Source organism: Anoplopoma fimbria, chromosome 1, assembly GCF_027596085.1.
Source record: "Anoplopoma fimbria isolate UVic2021 breed Golden Eagle Sablefish chromosome 1, Afim_UVic_2022, whole genome shotgun sequence".
Taxonomy (NCBI): Eukaryota; Metazoa; Chordata; class Actinopteri; order Perciformes; family Anoplopomatidae; genus Anoplopoma; species Anoplopoma fimbria.
Genome location: NC_072449.1, coordinates 6,463,273 through 6,478,946, shown reverse-complemented (window position 1 = coordinate 6,478,946; position 15,674 = coordinate 6,463,273). Strand labels below are relative to the sequence as shown.

At 40.6% G+C, this 15,674-nt stretch overlaps 1 protein-coding gene across 2 annotated transcripts in view; it reads right to left on the bottom strand.

Annotated features, from left to right (window-relative positions):
* ankrd13b (ankyrin repeat domain 13B) overlaps positions 1-15,674 on the bottom strand; it is a 37,435-nt gene that overhangs the window by 9,566 nt on the left and 12,195 nt on the right. The window contains exons 2-10 of one of the 2 annotated variants that reach the window (XM_054598426.1): positions 12,498-12,633; positions 10,756-10,880; positions 9,475-9,520; positions 8,517-8,660; positions 7,417-7,483; positions 7,243-7,365; positions 4,439-4,505; positions 2,804-2,885; positions 468-532 (exon numbers count right to left, since the gene is read on the bottom strand). In XM_054598426.1, the coding sequence (XP_054454401.1) occupies positions 468-532; positions 2,804-2,885; positions 4,439-4,505; positions 7,243-7,365; positions 7,417-7,483; positions 8,517-8,660; positions 9,475-9,520; positions 10,756-10,880; positions 12,498-12,633 (855 nt within the window). Of the gene's footprint in view, positions 1-467; positions 533-2,803; positions 2,886-4,438; positions 4,506-7,242; positions 7,484-8,516; positions 8,661-9,474; positions 9,535-10,755; positions 10,881-12,497; positions 12,634-15,674 lie in introns of those variants that run through there. The other variant, XM_054598433.1, reaches the window with a different exon arrangement.

Sequence of the window (15,674 nt, the reverse complement as noted above, 5' to 3'; positions counted from 1 at the left end):
AAAAACACACCAGGTGTTGTGTAGAGAGGATAGAGAGGCATGAAGCTGAATAGAGCAGAGGTGACAGTGAGGGGGAACAACAACAACAACAAAAAGATGGAGGGATGGACATATGAGTCATAGAAGCTCTCCAGGAGAAACAAAAAAATAATAAAAACATAATCAATATTTGAGAGCAGGTTGGAGCCCCTGACTTATTGTTTTACTCTGCAGGCATGCTCTCCTGTTGACACAGAGGACCAGGATTCATACTCTATCAATGTCCAATGAGGAAGAATAATCACATAAATCACCAAACACATCCTTGTTCTCTACTCAACCACTGTGCTTTTTTTTTTATTTATTAGATTGGATTTGAAAAGATTTCCTTAACCCACGGAACACAACAATGCAATCCGTCATTTAAACATAACACAGGAAAACACTGCAATTGCAATTTTAACATCTAAATAAAACTGTCCTCTTACGCTGTTGTTGGGTCCCATGTGTTGCTCAGCAATCCCAAGGAAGTTCTGCAGTGGAGTCTTCCCACCTGCTCAGAGACAAACAGCAGTGGTGAGTTAGATTGAGAGAATGTAGTTACACAATGTACAAACTCAAACCGTCTTGTTAGTCTGAGTTGTATAAACACTCACTGCACTACAGAGCACCCAAAGCTGGCCTCAGTTGGAGCTCGTTTATCAGGAGATGATGAGGAATGGGCTCATTAATCTCCACTGCGGTGTCATTCTGCTACACAATGTTTTGCTCAAGACAACTTATTGCATTTTGTGTTGTGGTCTTATTATCAGCTACAAGCCAGCATTAAATAAACAGAGCCACACTGGACTGAATTAAATTTAACTGAAGTAAATTATGCCTCTAAGACAATCAAACATATTTTCTAAATATCCATGGATAGCAGGAATATATAGTCACAAATAAAGATATTACTAAAACATAGTCAGTAAAGGTGCCTACAATGTATATCTGGACCCCAAACAGCATCCTTCTCCAGCAGAAATCATATTAAAGTCCACTTCACCTGAGTGTTAACAGTGATACAGCATGCACAGCAACATGTGTAGGTTACTGCCACCATTGGACTATGATTGCATAAACAACAGGAATCTCTAAATTCTTCAAACAAGCAAACAACTTTGTGATGAAACACTGAGAAAATCAGATCTTCAGACAGCAACAGTCAGATAACCATAATAGGGTCTTAAAGAGATAAAAAATAAGCTTTTTGTGGAGTGTTAAGCTTTCTTCCTTGGATTTTAAAGACTCCCTCCAGAACATTTTTTATAGTCAGACACGTACAAATACTCTGTTTGGCATAATAATGAGTGTCTGATTTGTTTTTTTCACAAATAAGTTACTTTATTAAAGATTCCTAAAATGATATCCATTGTTTGCCCTCAATAAAACATCCAGAATCTACGAATATGCTAAAAATATTACCTTTCCCAAGCTTAACGGTTAGACACAAGATGTCCAAACTAGTTGTGATGTCGCAAAATCCTTTTTATATGTAAATGTATTAAACTTAAAGATTTAAGGTAATTACAGAGAAGCTCTGCACGTGCATCATTCTGACAGAGATCCAAGTCTAGTAACAATAAGCAAAACACATTGTTTTGAGTCGATGGAACTTTAAATTCCCTACATAAAAATAAAAAAAGGATTTATCTACAACATTAAGAATTCATAACAAAATAAGCAGGTATCAAAGTTGGACAAAAACATCTTAGGGTAATAGGCAATATCTATTCAAACATCTAACACTTAAAAAACACAGCCAATCTGCTTCATTAGGACTATGTGGGTGTTTTTGACACATATTTAATTGACAGTGACCAAACAACTCATCACATTTTGAATCATATGTTGCTTAGTCCTGATTGGTACTTGACATCACCTTTTTCTAACTGAGCCCTGAACACTTCAAACCAGTGAAAGGGTCCCATAATGAACGAACCCTTTATTTTTAGAGTGCCATGGGGAAACCAGCAGCTCATTAAGATATGAAAGAAATATGAGCAACATGTTGTGTGGCTTGAACTTTCAGACAGAAGTGGTGCTGTGGCTGTCTTCACTAACCAGAAACTAAATTAGTGCTAAAAGCAATGCAAAGGTCCATCAATTAGTGTTAATGTCAGTGGTGTCATGGTGTGTGTTATATGACAAGTATCCACATTTTGACCTTTCAGACCGCTGATCAGTGTACAGCTGCTGCTTGACTCAAGATACATTATGTGTGTCTCTCTAAGGATATATATATCACTCATAACTTTTTTATACAGTGTTGACAAAATGATGATAAGTAGCACAAGGGCAGGGCAAATGGAGTGAGTCACCCATTCAGCAGCCGGTGTAGCGCTTCCAAGAACACTCCCCACCTGCATATTAGCAGAGTGCAGATGGGGTTTGTGACCTGGGAGAGCGGAGCCCTCAGAGGAGCATGTGATGGTTGATCCTCGCTGACAGCGACAGACTGGAGAGAGGAGCCCGCTAATCCTGTTTGATTTATGATCTGAACCAGAAAAAACGGGACGCAGACACCGATCTAACCTTACAGGCTGTTAGCCGGAGCCTCGGGGTGATCTCATCGAGCTCAGGTGAGAGGGATTACTCATCGGTGGGCGCTTTTATCGGACTTGGCGTAGCACTTGGGCTGAGGGTTACAACGGCACAGAGGGGATAATGGAGAAATTCAGCTGCTGCAGCTGTGAGGCACCTGCACGCAAGGAACACCTCGATGGCTTAAGAGGCGACGACGTCTCAGGCCCTGAAGTAAAGCTGACAAAATAAAGTGACATACCTTTTGTCTTGTTCTTGTTCTGATCTGACAGATGGTCAGTTCTGGTCCTGGTGATCAGTTCCACATTGGATGCTGCGTACACCTGAAAGAGAAGGAGACAAATAACTTTTGTGTTCTGTTGACACTGGCCTAACTAAATAATAATATCAATAATATGAATAATATGAATAATATGAATAATTTGAATAATATTAATAATATCAATAATATTAATAATAATGATCATTGCAAAATCAACAATCTATCCCTAAATATATATTTTTACTTTCTCCTAACCTAATTAAAACCCATTATGTATTAAAGTATTGAAGTGGTAACCATTATCTCTTGCATTGGCATACAGAAATGAGCATAGTCGTAATATATATAAGTATTGTTATTATATAGGGTCCTTTTGTTTGCCTTATTAAACTCCAACAACAGATTTATTTAGGGTTTGGGAGGGGCACTGTTGTATAGCAAGTACCGTCGACACCAATCACAGATATGGATATGTTGAAAATTCTTTGTATTGAACCATGTTTTACACTCGGATATATCATTTTCTGTAGTGAACTTCTGAAACATGTCATCAGCTCACAACCATGTTTATAAGAAATTCTCATTACATTTATGAAGGACATGACGTATTAAAGTATTACAACAATGTTTAGTATGTTTAATATGACCCCAAAATAAACATTAGAGATACAAATTGATGGTAGCAACTGGTTGACAAAAGTGGTTCTGAAGTGAAAAAAGTAAAAAAAAAAGGGGAAAGAATAATTCATAAGTTGGAGCAATACTGACTCAGCCTTTTGTTTTCTTCGTTATTTATTAACGTAAATATTAGAGTACCCTCATTTTTATGGCATAAATGGACAGTGAGCCATTGTTTAAACTCTTTCAGAATAAGAGAAAACTAACTTTTGTTTTTGTCACTATATCTTAAATTTACCAAACCTCTTCCAACTTCTTCAAGCTACAGTTCATGGCAGAATACTGGAATTCCTCACTAGTGACCACAAAAGGAAATACTGATTAAAAATTGAGCAGGCTGCTGATTCTGAGTTTACACTGGATGACGAACAAGAGGAGGCAAGAGCTAAGAAAAACATCCAGTAGGAGAGCAGCTCAACAGGAGTTGTCTGTTTACATCAGTAACTCTAAATCAATGATGCAGAGAAAAGATGCTTTTCAGGCAGCGTTATTTTACAGTAGAGCCGGTCTGAAGTGCTTTTAAACCACCAGAGACAGATGGTCCCGGGTGTCTGACTCCCATAAATCCCTCCAGGGGTTCAAGAAAACAAATGGGGTCAAGGTAATGCATGTGTCTGCGGGATAGATAGACTTCTTATTTTTAACTACATTTTTATAGGCCATCTGGTCTTTAAAGTGCTGATGAATTTTCCTCACTGGAGGGCAAAATAATTCAGGTTTCAGAAATGAATTTGTCATTATTTGAAAATCTAGAAAGTTATGTCCTCCAAAGGTTTTAAAATAGCTTTGGGAGTGTTTTTTTTTTTTCTGGAAATGAAACTCTTCAAGTGAAGTGGACATTAGGGAAATATCAAATTGAGCTCTGGCAGCGGTGTTTTGTTTTTTTTCTGGACAGAGTGAGAGATCAGTGAGCTGTCTGAGCAGCCTGTGTTCTACCTTGGCTTCATAACCATTCACCGTCTCCGTCTTCTCGCTCCTCCAGCCGAGTATACCTGTCTTGTTCCTGAAACAAAAGATTCAACACAAGCCACATCAGTTCTCTGAGGTCTCGACTTCAAGTCAACAACACATTTTTTCCGGATAATTCTCCTGTGACAAGCAATCTGCAGATATGTACCAGAGAGGAAATCATGAATACTGATACATTTGCAAGTCATAGGCTCTATTTTTTTCTCTATAATATGCAGCATGAAAACATTTCATCCATTGTCCTTGTTTGTCGTCTGTGAAGATCAACAGTTCAGTGTGTAATGAGGAAGTCTGCCCAGAAGTTAGTGAGGCATATCCCATCCTCATGATCTATTCACATCACCGAATTCCTTCAGGACCCAACCACAGACAGGGAGTTTTCAGGGATGATATTCCCATATTAGCCCGTATATTTGAAAGGTCATAGTATATCTTTGAAATGATATCAGGTATAGTCAAACATATCTTAAATTATGTGACAATTTTGAAAGAAAGGTTTTCCAGCAATGATAGTAGTTTGGCTCTAGGTGTGACAAAATAAGTGGCATAATTTTGTACAAACATTCATGTTCCCCTCATGATGAATTGCAGTTACTTTGGTTATTCTCTTGCTTTTAATTTAGCGTTAAAATCAGGTTAAATTTCTAATTTGACCAATACTTTGGTTAATGACCTAATACCAACCCCTCTATAGGAGATTTCTTGGACGACCATCTGGTCTCCCTGGGCAACGAAACAATACTTTAATGATGCCCTTGCAACGCTGTATATCAAACTTTGACAGCACCATATGCTGTTATGTCAGCTTTGCACCTCAGTGCTCCCACCTGAGCAAAACTAATTGCATTCCCATCAATCTTAGCAGTACTTAAAACAGTACATAAAAATGTTAATTGTGATTGTAAAAATGACTAGCTTAACGTCTGAAACACAGAATTTTGCTGAAGTGTGTGTCTAAGTCCAGCCTCATAGAGCCACTTGCATGGCTGTGTACCCTTACTCTTGTCTCCAACTAATCAAACGTCAGTAAAAGTTATGTCTCCTTCTGAATTTTTAAGATATATTGTAGCTCAATTACTGGAAGTGCAGTAAACTTTGTACTCTTTAGTTTAGCCCTAAAACAGCAAAACTGCAGCGCTGTACTTTTTGTGTATGGCTGCGTAAGACGCATTAACTCCAGAGTCGGATGTCCTGTCTGGGCTGCTTGACAACTTATTTGCAATAAAGCATCATGAATAGATTATTGGCATGTAGACAGGAGTGCTGACTGGGGAAAATGCACAGAGGTGACACTGAGGTCCAAGTCTGACAGGGAGATGATTACCCAGACCCCCCCCGCCTCACCCAAACACCACCTCCCCTTGCTCACTTCTCTCCGCCGCTTTCCTCTCCATCGTCTTGCTTTTTATCTGTTAACATTCACTCGGCGTCTCTTCCCATGACTCCCCTATCTATCACTGTGTCTCTCCACAGAACATTTTTCTCCTTACTCTCCGCCTGCCTCCAAAAACCATCGACTCTCTGTTATGGCCTCCATATTGTACTTTTGTCCTCCATAGTTTTGTGTCCCATTCATCTTTTTTTCTCCCTGTTTCTCTGGATGTCTTCTCTCATTTCTCTCTGTCCCATCCCTTTTTTATACCCCTCATCCCTTTTCCTATCTTCATTAGCTTTCTTTTATCCCTCTGTTCATCCCTCTCTCTTTCTCTCTGTGACATCAGACAATCTCTCCTCTATGTCCCCCTCCTTTTTCCTCCTTCCGCTTCTTTCAATATTTGCGTTTATGTATTTTATGTGAAACTGAGCCGTAAAACTGTACCGTTAACGTAACAAAACGCTCCTAAATTGACTGCACACAAGCTTCCTGCTCATCCAATTTTTTTTAACCTCTTTCCTCTGCTAGTGAGCTTATGTCTTGTCTGCCTCTTCCATGGCTTTCTGTTCTGCTATCTGCCTCTCCATCTTTGTGTTCACTGCAGCAGTGAACACAAAGATTACTTGTAATACTGTGTTGAGCTTTTTTAAAGTAACCTGAGTGGGATTCACACAGCCAGAAGCTAATTTGTGCCTCACTACCTCCACATCTCGCTTACTCCTGACACATTTATACATGTCCTTTTAGCCATTTCTTTATGTATTTTCTTTTCTCCACCTCCCCCTTTAGTGCTGCATTTCTTTGAGTGTTTTCATATATTTTTTAAATGCATTTTGACAGCCACCAGAGAATGTGCCTGAACTTGTTGCACTCCGCTGTGGGTTGTAGTGTAGGAGACAGCAACAGTGAAAGCGTGACAGAAATTCAACAACAAAAGAGTGATTTTTTTCCACTAAGGAAAGAAAGAAAGCCAGCACTCAGAGCAGAAAACGTACTGAGGCTGAATTACAATGTCTCTTGGTTTGAGGCTGTTGCTGGCGGAGAATATGACTGTTGTGTTTGTTCTTTGGAAGATTTCTTACAGTTTGATTGTTAAACATAGTTTGTTAATGGTGAGACTGAGGCCTCTGCTGTTGGATTCTGAGGGGAGTTATATGAAACCCTGATTTCATGCTGGACTTTCTGTTACAGCTGCATCGGAAACTGACACATATACATATACATATATAACTATACCCAAAAATGCACCACAAAATGACAAAAAATATTAGCTGTTAAAGCTGGTATTTCTCCTTTAAAATTAAGTGTGTTTGACTCACAGTCATGAATGGAAAACAAGACTGAAGATTCACATTCTCATAATGATGTTCCTGTGTGCATCAGTGTTGCGTCTGACCTCTCGAAGGCGATGTTGCGGGTGTCCAGTTGAGTAGTCACCACCGCTGCAGACAGCCTGGCTGCTACCTGCTCATCGCTGGGCTGGGTCGCCCCCAGAAGGCCCAAACCGGCGGCGTTGCTGCTGGAAGCGGCGCAATTCCCCCCGCCAGGTGAGAGCGCTGTGAGAGACGACACACTCAAGGTCTCGCAGAACACCAACTGCCTGTCATGGTCGACCTCCATCACCTCTGCGTTGGAGTCTGTTATGGTGACAGACGGGTACAGCCATGTTAGTGAGCCTGGGAGAGGCAGAAGTTGACAGTGGGAAAGAACTACAAGACAAGAATGCCAAATGAGTCTGCAAGACACAAACATACAAATGTACATGTAAGGAAAAGTCAAGGGAGATGATGACTGATGTCTAGAGACTGCAGAGATGCTGCAGACGGACAGAAACAAGAACATCGAGGCATGCAAGTCCAGGGAAAAGGTTAGAAGAAGAGGAATATTTCAAAGAGGTGAGAGGAAGAAAGATAAAAATAAAAGAGGAACTAGGTGAAATAATGCAGAGAGGAGCCAGTGGAGAGTTAAATGAGTGGAAACTGCTGTCCACTGAGGCTACAAAGAAGCAGGGGAGAGAGAAGGGATCATCCTAGAAAGGCAATGCCACATCTACACCAGTCTCTGTGAGTATTTGCTCTATCTCACATTCACTTCAAATAAAGCCTGTGTGACTGATAAATAATGGAAAGTTTTCCTCAAAATTAAGTTTTTGTTTAACTTGGACCAGTGAACTCATATAAACGGCATGTAAGACGCCTAAACTGTGTTGTCTTGCTTCATATGGTGTCCCACAAGTTTGTTTAATACAATAATACACTACTATTACAATAACTGTGATCATAATCTTTCTGCTCAATATTTCCTCAATACCTACCAATGATATCAGATGCGTCCATTTTCAGTGCTGACAGCGGGGTTAGTTCATCAGAATGAATGCAAACGTGAAAGGAAAACCAGAGGACACAGGGAAGGAAGAAGGAAGATATGGAGTAGAAAAGAGAGCGAGTAAAAGGCAGAATGACAAACACAATGCTTACTTTATATTTACAAGCCAATGCACAGTTTGGCATCTTGTCTTAACGTAATGTTTGATTTTTCACAGAACTGTGAATATCCACTTTCTTGTAAGCTACAGCCAGCAGCAGGTTAGCTTAGCATAGCACAAAGACTGGACTCAGCACATATGGAAGTCCAGTCTTTGAGTCAAGAGTCAAGTGTTTGACCTCTGACCTTGTCCCCTGAAAATGAAGCTCCGGTTTCCTCTCTGCCAGGTCATCTGATCGAAGCCCGTCAGGGTGGTGTCAACGCGAAGACACTGTCCACTCTTCCACACTCTGTAGGTGTCGCTGGGGCAGATACGAGACACCAGGGGCACTAAGGATAACAAACAGAGGGGCTTTAAATGAAACTGCGCCATTTCTAATGGATATGTACAGAATTGAATGCAGCTTTTTCTGGTGTTTACATTAGATTCATGCTGACAGTTCTTGAGCTCTGGTAAATCCATGTTAACAGAGAAATTTCAGCAGTTGTATCTTGTAACAACAATTTATGCACAAAAACATACAAATAGTCATAAGTCGATGTAGAGATTAATACTACCTGAGCCTTCCTCGTAGCACTTATTGCATTCGTATTAGTTGTTGCACTTACTGTATTCGTATCAGTTCGCTGCACTTATTGAATTCGTATTCGTTTACTGCACTTATCCTATTCGTAGTAGTTTGTAGCACTTATTATATTCGTATTAGTCTGTTGCAATTATTGTTTTCGTAGTAATTTGCCTCTGCACTATACTTTTGCTCTGGTTTATACTTTGAGATGCTTGTTTAAGAAAGGAGATGCACTTATGACTTCTGGTGACTAGTAGTTCTCTTGAATACCTATGTTGAATACACTTCCTGTAAGTCGCTTTGGATAAAAGTGTCTGCTAAATGACTGTAATGTAATGCAATGTAACACTGAAATTACATCCACTTGTGGTTTTGTAAAGCACTTAAGATAAAAAAGCACAAGCTGGTTAACTCAAAAAAACCAAAGTCACATACATTCTGCTGTGCATTAAGTGAGTGAGCATCAGTGTCCAGTACAACAGGAAGAGACAGGCCTCTTCATCTCAAGAGGGAGATGATAACATGATTAAATCTGACTGGTCGGTACTTGACTGCTTTACTGAGGCTGGACTCACCCCAGCTGGTAAACTCCCATTTCATCTCCACGTAGAAGTCCTGGGCCTAGACAGAAAGATGGAGAGAGAGGAGGAAGAGACGGGGTCGGAGGGGACACACAAATGAGAAATCAACAGGCATTGATAAAGAGGAAAATGTGGACAGAGAGAATCTGGAAGATAGAGAGTGATGAATTTGAAGATGGATAGACAGAGAAGCGGGAAATAGCAAAGTGGAAGAAAAAGAATGGCAGTGATGCTGCTTCATTGTCTGTTCCAAAGACGGGGGGGGGGGGGGGGACTGGCACGGAGAAGTGGTTGCGTGTGCGTGTATGTGTGTGGGTTAATAATAGAAGTGATGGATGGAGGGTTGGAGGAGAATGATGTGGATGGGAGCGGCAGCTGAAGAAGAACGGTGTGCGATGTTTGCAAGTGCATGTGCGCTTTAGTGCAATACTCATTGTCAAAAGGGTGAGGGTGTTGTGTCTACCATGTGAGTATGCTAGTGTGTGTGTGTGTGTGTATGAGAGAGAGAGAGAGTGTGTGTGTGTGTGTGTGTGTGTGTGTGTGTGTGTGTGTGTGTGTGTGTGTGTGTGTGTGTGTGTGTGTGTGTGTGTGTGTATCAGGGAGCCAGCTGGAGCAGATACAGAGGAAGACAGACTGTGTGAAGGCAGTTCCCTGCATCTCTGCCACCGTTCTCTGCTCCGCTTCAACATGATGAGCTGCACCTCAATGCTTTCATAACCACCAACCTCCAGGCTCTCTGCTCTCAGCTTGTCCATCGCTGCTATTGTGCCTTTAAGCGTGGCATTCCATACCCTTTAGGGCAAAGCTATGACTCAGATTACCCAGAGACAGCGGATTTTGCAACATTGAGACATATCATTTGAGTGTGTTTCCCTTGTCGGGTTGGTACACAAAGTTATTAATACCTTCAACAAACAAAGAATATTTTATCCCCAAAACAAAGATGTTGATATTAAACAGATTCATCTACATTTCAAATAACTACATCTCTGCTCAAAACCTCCCTTGATGTGCCTTTGTAGTTTGTGTTTGTGTTTTGTTTCATGTATGTCATTTTCTGTGTCTGTGCTTGCAGGCTTTTTTGTGTGTATGCAGGTGTGTGTTGTCATGGATAGGAGTTGTTTTTTTTCCATTTGTGCATCAATGTATATGTGTGTGTGTGTGTGTGTGTGTGTGTGTGTGTGTGTGTGTGTGTGTGTGTGTGTGTGTGTGTGTGTGTGTGTGTGTGTGTGTGTGTGTGTGTGTGTGTGTGTGTGTGTTTTTGTGAAATCCCACTTGGCGCAGTTGCTCCAGCAGGATGGGGATGCCCGCCAGTCTCTTGGCAGTCCTCTGGTAGTCACGGTAACGAAGCACGAGACGCACCAACTCCGGGTCTCTTGTACTCACTGCCTCCTGAAGAACTGAAAGAGAGAGCGAGGGCGGAGAGTAAAACAGAGCCATTCACTCAGACCTCATCTAAAATGTATGTACACGAGCAATTTAAGGCGGGGGGGGGAAGCAGCAAAGATTGCCAAAACTGAAGTAGGCCAAAGGAAAAGGTACGACCAATTACTTTGCTGTTAATCTTACACGCTGTTCTCCACTTGAACAATTAGGTAACAATTTCCTTTCTCTCACTTTAACAGCAAACCGGTGTGTAACGGCTTAAACACTCAGTTATAACAATCTACTAACTGCTGTTTCTCCTACTGACACACGACACAGTAATCAGATCAGAAGGAAAAAATTTGAGTAAAAAAAAGATAACTTAATGATACTCTGCACCACAGACTCCAAGAAAGAGATTAATGACAATAACAAAGATTTTATTTGATAGCAATTAATTCAACACCAAAAAAATAATTTAGGATGAGGGTGGGAAGATTGGACTCACAATACAGCGTGTTAAATCAGCCAATATAATTTCAAGGTTAAAAAATGAATTGATTTCATGCTTCATTAGCTTCCCGCTGCCAGACCTCCACATTACATTTGCACAGTGCCAGCGGATAAGAGGTGTCTGGCAGAAGCCACCGTTGTTCTACGAAAGAGGTGGTGAAGAAAAGCATCAGGAGTGGTTGGGATTTTTCTAAAAAAAAGATCTGCAAACCTCATCAGCACAAATGTAAAATAGAGCCAGTGGGGAATGTTGTTGTGCACCGTTTCGCAAATATAGTGTGTAATAAATCATACATTACAGATTATCACATGCATCTTATTGTTTTCCACAGGGTTGCTGTAGATGACAGGCCACACTTGGAATGTAAAACTCTTCTGGTCCTCACACATGCAAGAATATTCTTTAGAAATGGAATATTTCTGGACATATTCTTTGAACAATAAAATAAATTGACTGATTGGAATTTGTCTTAGTGCGCTCACTTATACAAAGACAGAGACAATAGTAAAGCTATTCACTCATAAAGCACATAATACATTAATCAAAGTATAAAACAGGTGATATTCATATTAATTAGTGTTTATGATTCATTCCTTGGTTAATAATGAAGATAATATATATATGCATGCTTAAAAGTATGACTCTGGGCCAAACTGTGTGAAATCTCTTTCTGTGTGAAGGATGGCACTTTTTTACTAGCGCAATTATAGCTAGCTTTTACGTTGATTTGCAATGACGGTTAATTGAAGGAGTTAAAATCCATAACAATCTTGTCCTCTAAAGGAAGCAATTAAAAAGATAAAAATGTTGTGGATTTTAATTCCTTTCAGATCAATTGTTTCCTTTCATGGGAAATGTGGTCATAACTTTTAACCCCTGGTGAGAAATTTAAAGTACCAAGGTCTCCACTATGATCTCATTTATTACTAGAATTATACCACCTATGACAATGATAAATAACACACTCTCACCTCGAACACACCACCCAATAATCCATTACGTATGCTGCACATTGCACATGCTAACATAACCATACTTCTCCACACACACTCACTCTCTCACTCTCTCACTCACTCTCACTCACTCACTCACTCTAACTCTCTCACTCACTCACTCACTCTCTCACTCACTCACTCACCGGTCCATCCATTGCGGTTCTCCTTGCTCACATCAGCTCCGTGCTGCAGCAGGATCCTGGCACAGTCCAGGTGGTCCAACGTGACAGCCAGGTGGAGAGGAGTCCGACCACGAGGGTCCAGATACTCTAAATCAGACTGGAAAAACATAATAGGGACACAGGTGTGAAGATGAAGACGGAAAGGAAAAGAAGGAAAGAGACACAGTGCCAGGTGATAAATGATCTGTCACCACTCCAACATGCCTGGGTGTTACACTCTATACTCTACACTCAAAACACTACGTGTATCACACTTATTTTCATGCCTGGATGGTTTTAGCTGAGCTAAACACAGATATGTCTGCTCAACACCCAGGGCTTTTTAACCAGCCTTCTGTCATCCCTGTTATCCTTCAAACGGTTCAGAAAAGGTTGTCAGTTTGAATCCCTGGCAGGGAAATGTAAACAGGTAGAGTAAATAAGAAACACAGTTTTCAATCTGCCGTGCCATGTTCTCTCTTCCTCTGAATGTGTAACTGTTCGACATTGATAAACAAAAAGCATAATTGATGCATAAGGTTTCGCTTCAGCTCTCAGCTCTCAGCTCCAGTCTGTATTTAGAACAGCTTGTCAACGAGACCTCATTTGTCAGTCATATTAAATTAGTGTTATTATTTCATATCAATCAGACCAATGCTCTAATATACTGCCTTAAATAATTAATCATTACTTTTGAATCCCTCAAAGATTTGTTAAAACAAATTTGGAATCAGTGGATAATTTAAGATTATCAGAATACTAACTTATTAATGTCTCTTGTTTTGTGTGCATCTTTTAATCAAACAAAATAAAAAAGGGGGTTATTGGTCTGTGGAGGGCTTAGTTTCAAAAAATGAATTTGTATGTCTCATTTTGAGCCCTAAAAAGCATAAATTCTCTTCTCTTGGCGAGAGTTAGACATAAAGGCGTCTTGAACAAAAAAGCTAGAGCTAGCAGACTATTAGCTTAGCTTAGCATAAAGACTGGATGCAAAAAAGCTAACCTGTCCAAAGTAATCCAAATCCATGGATACTGAGCCAAATAATCTATCTATTGCAGGTCTTCATGTGCTTCACATGTATTTACAGCACTGTTAGGCCAGACGTGTTGAAAAGATGACTGGATGAGTCACTTGTTATTGGCCCCCTCTGCCACAGATTGTACAGTATAATGAAGACAGGGTAACATGTCATTATTGTTCATGAAGATTGAGAATCCTACAAGTGTTCCCGTGTCAAACAGCAGCAGAGCCCACGTTAGTTACAATCTGTTCATTACAACACGAGCCGTGGTTCTTGTTCACCTGATGAGATATCAACCGGCTGTACTCCTCTGCTAGAACAGCCCATCCATCTCTCTCTGTCTGTTTGCCAGGCCGCTCTGTGCACTAAGGTTTTTAATGTTGAGTCTCTCTGCGGTGTGCTGCACTGATCTCAGATCTGCCATCCAATTAAACAGTTGCTGACAGCCACCATAATTCAGGACCTAGGCCGCTCCAAGGTCAGCTCTGTCAGTCCGTGGCAGGCTTGAATTCTAATTAAGGATTATGCTCAGAGATAAGTGACTCAGAATCGGCGCTCTAAAAGAGACCTTAAGGAAACTGTGGGCAATTCTTTCTAGGAATAAAAATGACACTATTTGGCGAACAATGTAAGGGTTTGAGATGTTTAAAATTTTAATGTTTGATGTATTAGAAATAAGGCTGAGTTGGTGAATACGGGGAAGAGGCCTGAGTCCTTTATCGATCCACATAAATCCTTAAATCAAAGCAGTGGAGGCTGAGAAAATGTATTAAGGGTGCATTTTTTAAGCAACTGAGAATAAACCAAACATCTCAACAACTCAATATGTGGAAGCTGGCCCGACTGTTTACTGCGCTCAGTGTATAATATCCTAATAAAAAATGACTGACAGCTACTGTCCAACACAGGTTTACTGTTGCGCTCTGAGAAACACACATTGCGAGCAGAGCAGGAAAGACGCAGCAGTTACATTATCACTCAGTTACTGCGTGTTTCTGTTTCTGGTATTTGCAAGGGAAATGAGGAAAACTGCACGGGATACACACAAACATCGATGAGCATGTGAATTCAAATGAAGACACCGAAATAAAATACGTAAATACAAATGCTCCCATTAACCAGGACACTCCCAGGCTCTTAAAATGTTACATGATATCACGGTTCAGTGTGTTAATGGGTGTGCCATCTCTGTATGATCCCTAACTATTTGCTATTTGGTTAACAGTTCTCTGCTCTCCTAAGCCCTTTCAAAAGCAACCCTGAAGAGAAAGAGTAAGAGTGAAAGAGGCAGAAAGAAATAATGTAGCTAGAGAAATTTCTATTGACAGAAACTGCCTGTCAGCAACAACTGTAACACGTAAGACAGGCGAAGGTGGAGAAACAGAAAAAAAGGAAAAGAGCGACAGATTGCTGTTGCAAGTGACAGCTCCGGCAAACAAAGATATGGAAAAAGGGGTGAGGAAAGTGAACAGACAGAGAGAGAGTTAGAATGGAGGATGAAGGCAGGGAGGGGAGCTGAAGGAGACAACAACACGAGGGAGTCCCTCAGGAGCCGTGGAGACTGGGGAATAGAGGGTGGAAGCATAGCAACGCAGGGGAAGAAAGAGAGCAGCGGTCGTCTTTGTTTGTGTGTGCTGGATAACGAACATGGTGTAACATGCAAATGCAGCCACAGTCAGTGCTGTGTGTGTGCCTGTGTAACACAAGCATTGTTTCAGAGGAGAATTTTGCATGGGCAGCAAAAATATGAAGAAACCGTCAATATCACTGGGAGAAAAAGTCTAAAGTGAAACGTCCATCATTTAAACAACACAAGAGGACCGTGCAGGCAGAATCCCATACTGAATATTAAAATTGAGTCTCTGAAAACATTTTCTGCCCAAGTAGAAATGGGTTTTTTTTGGGAAAGAAACCTCTCACACATTGTTGTCAGCACATGAAAGGGAGAAAGAAGAAGAGCGAAACAGAGAGAGAAGAACAAAGCTGATGGTAAAAGACATAGATGAGAGAAACAGGAATGGAAGAAACAAAAGTAAAGAAAGAAAAGGAGCAACTTGTCTCCTCTTTCATTTTTGTCTCTTTATGCCACTTGTACAGTCTCAAAGCAGTCCTTTCATCCTTTGCTCCCCCTTAAAGT